A 12,258-nucleotide genomic window follows, 5' to 3' on the forward strand; every position below is an offset into this window, starting at 1 on the left:
TTAGTGTCCAATGACTGAGGGAAATAACTTTGTGCATGTTGTCCCCTGCTGACCTTTCAGTTTTCTAATATTTAAATTTTTCACTGACTACACACAGCGCTTTCACAGAAACTCTGTCACACCATCAGAGGATATAAAGAGTATAAACAGCAACATTGTGCAAGTCGCTGAACAGATAAGGAAGATTGACAAATGTCAGGGAAAGCTACAGTTTAACCACACGCTGTATCACTGGCTGTTAAATCAATACCTGGATCAATGTGGCAATAAGCAAAGCTTAACCGTGCCTGCAGGTTTTGGGAAATGATGAAGTGGGTTGGTTTCGCTATTACGTTACATTTACTGGTACTGTTTACTGTTTAATGCAACATGTGACTGTGTGTGTGTGTACAAATAGTGGAAAACCCAGAGCTGGCCTACTTAAACAGGACACACAAAGAAGAGGGCTTTGGACTACAACAGACAAAATGAGCAGGTAATCGGAGCTGCACTGAATTTATGTATTTAAATCTAACAAATCTTTGAGGAAAAGGGTTTAAGTTTTAGAAGTAAGGACATGAGATTCTTTTTTAAAAATCTTTTTAAAAGTATTTCTATGTATTTTAATATTCAGATAGTACCACCAGGTATTGTAATAAAACTTGCTTTTTTTCGACATTATAGAAATTAATGTATTAATGTATATTATGTATATTAATTATAGTCATTAGTTTAATGCAACAGTACAAATTTGTTGGAACTTGGTTGGGTGTTTTTTTGTGACACACACTATTGATTTTCTTATTTGTCAAAAGTTAATAATTACCAGGATGATATTTGTTAATTCCCTCCCTCTTTCTTAACACCACTGTCCTTTTTGAAATAAATGTACGTCTCCTGGAAAGTCCTCTCATTTTCATATTGCTCCCCGGTTTAAGATTCAACATGGGATTTTCTGTCCACTGGCGTTGGCTTGCTGCTCTTTCATGCCTCCTCTGTATGGGTGAGCCACTTTTACTTTAGAAGTAATATATTTTACATGTTATTTTGACTTTCTATATTTCCAAAATGTCCATGTATTTTTATTTATTGTATAAGTCAAGTTGGTTTTGCTACAAGAACAACATAGGCTATAGACAACATGTAGATGTAAAGTGAAAATTTGCTGCTAGTTTTTTTTCCCTGAATGTCACTGTTAAGAGAAACTATTTGTCTTATTTCAAAAGAGCTTGTTTTAAGTTGAATTGGAGAATACAAACTGAGACTCCATCATACCTTTAATGGACATAATGAGCATTAAAAGGAGTATAAATAGGTATAAAGAATATAAATATGTCATTTTGCAGTGATTCAACTTGTCGTATAAAATTAGTCAATTTAATCAGTTAAGGCAGCCCAGATACTTTTTTTTAAGTTAAAATGAATAGTTATTTTTTACCATGCAATATAATCTAATGCTTCTAATATGTGCTGTTTGTAGTGCTAACTTCAAATCATATAAATCTAACACTAAGGGTAAAGGGTCAACACTGTTTAATATGAGTGTTGGGGTGGAATATAAATAATAAAAATTATCTTGATCACACATTTATATTAACTTTTAAAATGCAGCAGAACTTCTTACAGCTGACAGAAACCTGTGAGTTAAAGGGACACTTCTATTTCTTCCACATAAAGATGAGCTAAATCATTATGTAACATGAAAACAACTGCATAATGTCTGACATGGCTCTGGAGGGAGCTTTCTGAGTCTGAGTGCATTATTAAATCTTTGAAGGGTGTACCACTCCGTGCTCTAAAATGGTCAAAATTTCCAGGGGGTGAAGTTCGTTGTGACTGCACGGAGGACAGGATGGAAATTGCAGGAGGTCATTACACACTGACAAAGCAGCTGAACACGAACAGCATGTTGGTCTACCACTGTCCCGAGGGCTACTATCCATACCCCTATTCGACCCGCCTGTGCCAGGCTAATGGCTCCTGGAAACCAGCACCAAAAAGATTTAGACCTCAGAGATGCAAGGGTGAGTGATGTGATGATGACGATGATGATGATGTTTCTCACTGGCTGCCTGCTCTACACAAAAACTCAGATCCTTTTGTTTTGCAGTTGTTGAATGCCCAGACCCCACTGTGCTGGAGCATGGAGAAGTCTCCCCTCCTCAGGAAAAGTACTTTGTGGACAATGAGACCATATATGAGTGCTACTCTGGATACACAATGCGAGGCTCATCCAAACGTGTGTGTTTACCAAATGGGAAGTGGAGCGGCTCCACTCCCATCTGCAGCCGTGACTGTAAGCCCTGAATGGCCACCTACTCAGGTTTGGGGTGTATCCTCACTGGTGGCTGTTTTATGACTTGTGTTTTGTCTTTTCTGTTACTACAGCAGGAGACAGTTGTGCTGATCCTGGTATCCCAGCTGGCGCTTCAAGAACAGGGAACATGTTTGGAATTGACGAAACAGTGAAATACAGCTGCAATGGCGACCTGTTTTTGGTGGGATCAAGTGAACGGGTGTGTCAGGAGAACGGCCAGTGGACTGGAAATGAGCCAGCGTGCTACTGTAAGACAGATACCTACAAATACAGTTCTGTTTGTACTGGGTCTAATGGAAACTGTGCTTAAAGGAGCTCTACAAGATATTCAGAGTGTATCTATGATTCAGAGGTTGCCTGCACATGGCTGTCAATATGGAGCTTGTGCTAACAGTGCTAACAGTGCAGGCTGTTCTCATGCACTGTTCGTACTTATACCAACAAGAAGTAATGCACCAGAATGCTTTTATAAGCCACGTAATCAAGAAGGTTATTACGTGACCAGTGTGCTTATCGGAGTATGGAAGGAAGTAATATAAAACACAAAAGTCATGTAAGGAGGCAGGTTAGGGGGAGTGGTCAAACAAACGCAGGGCCTTCACCAAGGAGACGGGTGTTTGTGTCCTATGTGAAACCAAGTGAACTCTGAATCATTCATGGTACGTTGTCATCATGTTTCCTTTCCTAAACCCAACTTTTGTATGTTAACATTAAGTACATTACGTTCAGTAGGGTGCGGTCAGGTAATCTGGGACAGTTTTTGGTAGATTCCCAAAAAAAAATCAAAAATTCTGAAGACTACCTTGAGTGTTAAAAACACAGGACTTTCTCCCAGGAGGCTGGTGTTCAAGACCATGTGAAACCATGTGAACAATTGTTTTCGTGCAGGACCTATGTCGTTACAATATTTCTTTTTTCTAAGCCTAAATGCACAGAGACTGACACAGTTGTGCCAGTTTCTGTGGTAATCAGGCCAAGTAAAGCAATCTGCCTGCTTACATGAAACAGATGTTGAAAGACATGTCATCAACTTGATCTAAATGTTCAAACCTGACTTTAGCAACATGCGAGGCACAAAAATAAGTCTTAGCACACACTGTTGAAACAAAACGTTGCACTAGCTCAGTGTTTTTATCTTTTTCTTTCTATTTGTAACAGTCACTTGCCTTTACACTCTGGTTCTTGTTGCTGCTTACGACACAGTTGGCCTGGTTTGGTTCGGATCAAGCACAATCTAATACTTAGTTATCGTCATAGCTCTGTTCACTTGTATTTGTATAAACTGTTAACCTCAAGCAGTGTTGTCTTTTAAACAGCTTGTCTTTCCCTTTAAAAATTGCAGCCTCCTGGTCACTGGTGGGAAGCCAGTGAGGGATTGTGTGCTACCGACCACTATTGGTTGATCAGGCAGATGAATCTCCATATGCAGAGGGAGTCTCTATTTAGGTGATCCCTCACCAGCTTCCCACCAGAAGACGCTGCCTGAAACTACTGAGAATTTGACCCCGGTCTCTGCAGTGATGGGAAAAATCTTTTATTTGCTTTTTTTTAGGAACACTTCCACCTTGTCACAATTATTACAAACGGTTGTTTGTGTGACTTTTGCTTCTTGCAGACAAATACACCTATGACACTTCGCTGGAGGTTTCACAGGCATTTGGTAGCGCAATCAAAAACAGCCTCACCACTTTGGAGCCCATCGGTAAGTTAGTGGAATAAGCAATAATTTTGCATTGTTTAATAGCAATGCTATATAGATTATTTTTGCTATTACCACAACTTTCAGTAGAGAGGTATGTATCATTTTGTTAATAATAAATATCACAATAATTTCATAATTTATCCTACTTTACACTTAACTCTTTCAAAACATACTTTTTCAACAAAATATTAGTTCTTAATTAGTTAGTATCAATCTGACACTGTATTTTCTTATATTAGACATTTCTCTTAAGAAACAAACATAATGTGTATGGCACAATAACGGTTTTTGTTGTGGATTTTTTTTTAGATGACACACAGGAGGGAAGAAAAATCAGGATTTCAAAAAATGGGACACTTAACATCTATATTGCAGTGGATATTTCTGAGAGCATTGAAGAGCAATATATCACAGATGCAAAAAATGCTTTGATAAAACTTATTACAAAGGTAAGAAACAAACAGCTTTCCTCTTTATTAAAAATGAGAGCAAGTTTTATCCAAAATGATTCAACAGTATGCGTTAAAGTTTTACAGTTTTTTATTTATTTATTTATTTGGAGAGGGTGATCGCCACAGTAGCCTCTTTTACAATATGCTGAATTTGCGATCAGTCAGCAACATTGTGCTGTGGCTGGAGATGTAAGACTGTTTTCGCTGATTGTGGGCTCAGTTTAAAGGATGCACATGGGGTGACTGTTGATGGATGTTGGCAGTAAATTTGCTGAGTTGTTAAAACATGTTAGAAATATAGCAGTTAGCGTGACTGCTCTGGGCATTTGATCAATCACTCAATCTGTTCCAGAGCTAAATTATATTTGTTTGTATTGGGCATGGCAGAGGAAGCTACTGTATTAATTATAGGCCAGAAAAGTCTTGAGCATATTGAGACTGAAGTATTGAAGTATTTTTCCTCAAAACACTCCACTGCCATTCAGATTAACAGCCAGTCACTTAATTTGCTTTGCCCCGTTTTGGAATGAAATATTTAAAAAAAAAAAATTGTGGTAGTTTTATTTTCACACAACTAGCTATTAAAAAAATTGAAAAGAAGAAGAGGGCGCAGTATGATATGACATTTCATAATAATGCTGCTGAGTTTTAAAAATGCACAGAATTATTTCACTGTTTCATGGTTATACTAAATATTTTGTCTGCAGTTATTCATATGATTATTTCATAATATCTTTTTTATTTATAGAAAACATGCATCATGCAGTTTAATTATTCCACCTTTTTTGCACAATGCATTTAATTATTTTTTCAACTTTTTCTATGTGACTTTCATAATACTAACTGAGAGTAGTGGATTTCACTGTTTAAAGTCATAAACTGAATTGTATTTATTATGTGACTGGGAACATATGAGGCTTTTTACGTTGTCTGACACACTTTTAAAAGCATATTTGGCTCGCTGTACATATAACATGCGCAAACGTAATCCCACCCCATTTGGCTGCCAGCACAACAGCCCATTAGAAGTAAATTGCGTTATGAATTACACATCAAAATCTTGATTGATGCTTCTTGGCACGAGTCTCTTGGCTTGTTGTCAGTGCACACTACAGGATTCTCTTTCTGCTGATAAATGAATCAATTACTCAACAAAATAACAACCATAAGCAGTTTGATACATAAGGAGGCGTTGAATTGACATAATATCTCACAGCAGTTTGACAAGTTTGCATGTGTTGTGTCAAAAGCACATACGATACTAAAGATCATTTCCCTATTGTATTTAATTGATTTACTATGTGTCTTCACAGATTTCATCTTTCGCTGTGACTCCAAACTATGAAGTCATATTTTTCTCTTCTGAATATGAGGAAGTTGTCAGTATTCTCGATTTTTTGGATGGCCATGTAGAACTCAGTGACGTCAAGAGGAAATTGGAAAATTTTAAAGTAGGCGGTGAGTCAAATAATTAGAGATATTTTATTTTATTTATAGTTTGAAATACTGTTTCAATAAGCAGCTTGAGCTTTATTTCACTTTTTATGTGTTTATGTTTTGACTCAAAGACAAAAACACTGGAACAGACCTGAATCTCGCCTTTAATATATTCTTGGAGCGAATGGCTCTCATAAAGCAACAAGTTGGAGTGGAGGGCTTTAAAGAACATCGTCACGTCTTTCTCATTTTCACAGATGGTAATTTCAGCCACTTGGCATATTTAATTTTTTCAGCACTGAAGCTTCCAATTTCTGTCACTGAAGGCAAATTATTGATTCAAATAAGCAATAAAGTGAGTGTAATTGTATTTACTGAGATATCAGATTATTCCTTTAAAATACACCATTCCCAATTTGTTCTTACTACTGCTACTTCCATTAAATTCTAGTTTCTGTGCAATCAAATCAGCACTGATTTCTAATTGTAGTATATTATGAAAGTATCATTTATATGAGCTGAAAGCAGTAAAAAAAAAAAAAAAGTTGTATTCCAAATAAAGCTGCTGTACATCATTTTAACACTTGTTTTATTGCAGGTGCTTATAATATGGGCGGATCACCAGCACCCACTGTGGCTAAAATAAAAAACATGGTATACATGAACCAAACTGGTGATCAGGAGAGTCCGTCTAGGGAAGAATATCTTGGTAAGTTTAACTTTGAATTTATTTTGCAGATTTCTGTTGCTAAATATCATTCAGCCTTTCGTTTCTGTTGACTCTTCCTTAAACACATGCTATATACTGTCAGTAACATTTTAGTGATGCCTCACCAATAACTTGAACACAATGTTTTAATGCACCCAAGATTGTCTCATTTTCATGTTCCGTTTCATTTTGTTACAGACATTTATATTTTTGCCATTGGAGCAGAGATCTTTGATGAGGATCTGCAGCCCCTCACAGCAGGGACCGGTGGAGAGCATTACTTCAGACTGCAGGAAATTAGCAATTTACAAGAGACCTTTGATGATATAATTGGTAAGTTATCTATGTAAATAAAGCAAGGAAGCTGAATGAATTTGATCATTTATATTGTGATATGTGTTATGTATTTGTAGTTTAACTATTATTGTTCTAGTCTACCATAGCATTAATCTCCACCCTCTAATTAGACATGGCAGATATATGATCATAACTGGAGGCCAGAACACGGTTGTCTTGTTTAAGAAAGTACATAAGAGCAAGCAGAACTATCACTCTTGATCTGTGTCTGTACATGATATGTAGCCACACCGCTGATGTAGCAGCGAAAGACAGATGTGATGAAGTATTCTTTTAGACCCCATTATATTATATATTAGCTATATAATACTGTATGATAGCCTACATATCAAACTTTGTAAATGTTGCTTTGTCACACATGGAGGAATGTATGTATTTTTTAAAATTAGGATTAATCCCATTAATTTTGGTCATCACATGGTATTTCCCCTGTAATGCAGGTTGATATATGTGTTTCAGAATGTATGTCTTACTGTTGGATGTATTTCTCAAACATTCATGTTCACCTCACAATGAATTTTGATTCCTTTACTCCCTTAAAAGTCCAGTTTGTAGAATTTAAGGACATATGTTGGGAAAAATGAAATCTAATATTTCTTAGTAGGTTTTCATTAGTTTATAATCACCTGACAATAAGAATTGTTGTGTTTTCGTTACCTTAGAATGAGCCTTTAATATCTATACAGAGCAGGTCCTCTTTTACAGAAGCTGTTCTACAGTAGCCCAAAATTGACAAATACTGTCTTTAGATGGGGCCATTTACATTTTTCGTGTTTTTGTGTCGGCCACATAGCTTGCCTTCAGTTCTTCAACCTCAGTTTATACGTCACTAAATTCTACACATTTAATGTTTTTTTCTAGCAGTTAAACTAATGGCATTCTCATCAGTTGTACTTTATGTTTTGTGGTCATTTTAAAAAATGTTAGCATGCTAACATGTTAACCTAAGCATCGTAGATTAAAGCTCAACATTAGCATTAACATTGTGAGCATGATGCCGTCCAAATGTTAGCAGTCAGCTGCTGAACCGTTAATTTTTCTCTCTATACAAATACACATTTGAACAAAACATTCACAGCTTGAAAATATGTCTGAAAATAGGTCTTCCTCTGACAATGCTTTGGATGAAAGCATCTATTAACTGAATATTTAGCAATTTTATATAGGCTAATGTAATGGCTTTAAGATACTAATCCCCAAATGCAGTACATTCAACATTAATGACCATGAGCTACATTGATTGGGTTTTGGTTCCTTTATGTTTTTTAATGCAGATGAAGAAGAAGTTAAAGGTCTATGTGGTCTTCATAAGGACTATGACTCAAAGAAGGACAGGACAGATGAAAGCACAAGGAAAAGGTATCCGTGGTGGGTGTACATTACTGTCCAGGTAAATGTTTTAGTATTTCATTTAACTTTATAATACAAATATGCAAGGTTGACTGTGTGACTCTTTTATGCATGAGAATGGACAAAAATGTTAACTGCTTGTGTTGTACCACAGTAATCATTAAAATCAGAATTACTTTTCCACTGAATAAAATAACTTTTTTGTTCATATTTGGCTTTGGTGAAAACACAGTGAAGTTTCAGATGTAGCATTTCCTGAAAAACTATTTTGTGCTGCCATGTTGTCCAAGTTTTTTTTTGTTTGTTTGTTTGTTTGTTCTTCAGCATTGTCACTTTGTGTTATAAATAACAACAATAATACATTTTTTTAACTATTTAAAATTTAAGAATGAAGGTCTGCCAAAGAACTGCCTCGGCTCTCTGGTGACCTCCAAATTTGTCCTGACTGCTGCTCACTGCTTTACATTTGGAGACTTACCTGAGCATGTCAGAGTTGAGATTGATGATGGAAATGGCAGAGGTAATGATAAATGTTTATTCAGCATCTGTTACAGTGTCCTCAGTTATAGTTACAGTACAGTTATTTACTTTGGTAGTCTGTTGAATATAGTTTTGAGGTGAAAATCATGTCATCATAAAATTGCGTGCTATCCACTCCTCCTGCTGAAGGCAACAACAGTTACTTGATATTGTCTCTTTTACAGTGAAAAAAGTTAAAACCTTCAAACTTCACCCAAAGTACAATATTAAAGCTAAAGTGAATGAGGGCGTGAAGGAGTTCTATGACTATGATGTGGCTCTCATCCAACTAGAAGACGATGTTCAAATCTCCAATGCTGTAAGGTGAGAACTTTTGTCGTACTTGGATTTAATGTGACATTCTCGCCCTACCTTGTTATTGATAAAACAGAATTTAAAATCATGTCCTTAAGAAAATATTTGTTCTGCACTTTTATGAATTAATGTTCTGTGCTAAAAGCTATTCACTTGGAAAATTATCCTCGATGTTCTTTTGTCTCATTCAGACCTATTTGCATACCCTGTACCCAGGAGACCAGTGATGCTCTCAAACTGGTTGGTAAATCCACCTGCAAACATCAAGGTGAAGTAAATTCTACACGCGGTGATAAAGCTTGGTCTTTAAACGTCCCCAAAACTGATCTTCCCCTGTTAATTGATTCTGACAGTTAAATCAACCACAGTTTAGCATTCCCTGTTCCCTGGTCTCGAAGTCAATGGGTGTTTTTTAGTGAGTTTTTTGGTTAGCTTAGTTTAGTTAGTAGCTTGGTTTTTATTTCTTCAAAAAAAGGCAATTGGCTAAAACACTTTAAAACATCATTATAATGAGCTGCTCTGAACATAGCTTGACAGCCCCATTGTGTTACCGACATTATTCAGCCCGTACCCAAATGGCCTTATTGATACTGGTTTTTTTTAAAAAAAACTGGTGTTCATTTGTGAAGATTATCTTGCTTAACGTGAGCGTGTAAGTATCATGAGTGTTTTCCACATAGCTTACTTTCTGCAATAATCCAATGGAAAAATCCTACATGCCATAACAACAGGCACTCTATAGCTTGTTATTGGCATTGTTGACTACAGACCCCTGGGTGAGAACAGCATCTGCCAAAAAAAAACATTCTTACCACTTGCTCCATACAAGACATGCAACACTTACAGGAAACAGCATTGTTTTTTGCTTTGCAGTGTAGCAGTAGTCCTATTATGATATAAAAGAAGGTAAAATCTGATTGTCATATGCCTTACAACTGTCTTCTTCTGTCAATTCAGTGGCTTTGCCATTAAAATTAAGATACCCCCAGAGCCTCAGGTACAATGTACTGTATTTTTGTGATCTCTAAATACAGAGGAGGTTCTGTTAAAGACTCATCTTGAAAGACTTAATTTCCTGACCAAGAAAGGAAACACTATATCGGAAAAAGAAGTCCACGCTAAGCTTGATGATCAGGTAAGTTTTATATTGCTAAACTGTGTTGTGCCTTGTGTGTGTGTGTGTGTGTGTGTGTGTGTGTGTGTGTCTGTGTGTCTGTGTGTTTGCTTTTGTCAGTATTCACTCAAAATTTCAAATTTAGCAATGGTTTTTCCTCCAATTCACCAATGCAGAGAGATACATGCATCCAACACGCATTAGGGGCAGAAGGCATAACGACGGTTAATCCAAAGGTTGCTGTGACTGATAACTTCCTGTGCACTGGTGGTCTGACTCCTTTCAGAGATCATATATCCTGTAAAGGTATGTTATGTTATAAGTTATTTCCCTCTTCAAGAGGAGCAGCTAGTTATCCTATAAACATCCCTGAGTTGAACTTTGTTATATTTTGGGTGTAATCGTGTGTGTGTGTGTGTGTGTGTGTGTGTGTGTGTGTGTGTGTGTGTGTATAGGTGACTCTGGAGGTGCTGTGTTCAAGAACTATGAGCATCGAACAGTACAGGTAAGCTGTTATTTTTTCATGAATATGCAAACGACTATGGTGGCAAAATCTATCAAAAGCTAAATAAAGCTATAGTGTGAATAAATTAGGGAATGTGATTTGACCACATAAGGTCTTGTTGACTACGTAAAGTAACCGGTGATGTCTTTCATAGGTTGCACTGGTAAGCTGGGGAACTAAGGATTTGTGCAAGTCGGGAGGTGGTCTCGTCGAGTCAGATCACACCTCCAGAGATTTCCATATTAATCTTTTCAGAGTTGTCCCTTTTCTTAAATCGGTCCTTGGAAATGACACCCAGGATGACTACGCACCACTTGAGTTTTTGAACAGCTAAATCCATTTACATGCATACATTTTTTTTCAGCATTTCAGTTATATGATCTGTTTATAGTGTATACATTTATGTTATTTTGCTGATTGATGCTGTGTTCAAAATGTTGTTGTTTTTTTTTTTTACCAAAAACATACATACACATGCTCACAAAAAAAATGCATCACCCATTCCCAAAATGCACAATAGCAGTCCTGCAAATTGTTATCAGTTATGTTGCTCTGTACTTTATCATCATTAAATCAGCATCCTCAGTGGCCAACCATGATGTACAGCAGTTAATAAAACAGTATCAACCCATGTCTTGATGTTTTTGAAGAGATGCTAATCTATATGGTTTATGCTGGCCTGGTTTAGGATTAGCAGCATGACAGCATATACAGTGAGACAACATAAATTAGAGATTTTGCCATAATGTTTATATTATGCTTGCTATCTATTTAGTATATTGCTAAATTTTAGGCCATGTGGACAGTTTTGCAGAACTATTAGCAGAACTGCTTTATGGAAATATTTAGTGTTTGTAAGATTTTTTATCAGTAAGATTAGTTATCTTCAGTTGTTTGCTTGTAGATTCACTGCCGAAAGCATAACTGTATAAAATCATGGAGTGGATGTCACCCACTGGTTTGTGGACTCCCATTTTGAGGCCTTGATTTGGCTGTCACCATCTTGGATTTTTGGAGCCAAAAGTGACCATATTTGGACAACTTTGAATGGGTGAGTTATATAAAAATTCAGCCCTCGCACTGTTGTCATAAGTGTTGAAAGTAGTTTAGAGACCAAGACTGATTCTTTTTTTTTTTTTACCAGGCTGCAAATGTTTATTTCTGCTGTTAAGTAGGGCATTTTAACATGGGGGTATATGGGGACTGACTCACTTTTGGAGCCAGCCTCAAGTGGCCATTAGGCGAGCTGCATTACATTGCTCTTCCACATTTGCATCATTTTTGAGTCCTGGAGGTTTCCACTTAGCCAAAACTATATGTACTAAAGTAAAAAGTAAAAGTAAGTCTGTAATTTACCAAAGAAACACAAAAAGTACTTGTTTCTTAAAGAAAAATATTTCTTTAATTGTGCATTACTCATTCTGCGTTACAACACACCCCTGGTGGCACGGAGTTTGGGATTTTGGCCATCACCATCTTGGATTTTGGAGCCAAAAGTGACT

The 12,258-nt window shown here is 36.6% G+C and overlaps 1 protein-coding gene across 1 annotated transcript; it reads left to right on the forward strand.

Annotated features, from left to right (window-relative positions):
- The first annotated feature begins 388 nt into the window (after positions 1 to 388).
- Positions 389 to 11,387, forward strand: LOC121952156 (complement factor B-like). Its single transcript, XM_042498672.2, has 19 exons — positions 389 to 475; positions 918 to 982; positions 1,797 to 2,003; positions 2,090 to 2,275; positions 2,368 to 2,544; positions 3,912 to 3,998; positions 4,308 to 4,447; positions 5,764 to 5,908; positions 6,019 to 6,147; positions 6,486 to 6,596; positions 6,795 to 6,929; positions 8,228 to 8,343; positions 8,691 to 8,823; positions 9,008 to 9,146; positions 9,329 to 9,405; positions 10,172 to 10,272; positions 10,428 to 10,557; positions 10,707 to 10,756; positions 10,911 to 11,387. The coding sequence occupies exons 1-19, from the start codon at positions 468 to 470 to the stop codon at positions 11,088 to 11,090; spliced, it is 2,316 nt and encodes a 771-aa protein (XP_042354606.1). The 5' UTR covers positions 389 to 467; the 3' UTR covers positions 11,091 to 11,387.
- Positions 11,388 to 12,258: the final 871 nt, after the last annotated feature.

Source organism: Plectropomus leopardus, chromosome 15, assembly GCF_026936395.1.
Source record: "Plectropomus leopardus strain MGB_pleo_1.0 chromosome 15, ASM2693639v1, whole genome shotgun sequence".
Lineage (NCBI taxonomy): Eukaryota > Metazoa > Chordata > Actinopteri > Perciformes > Serranidae > Plectropomus > Plectropomus leopardus.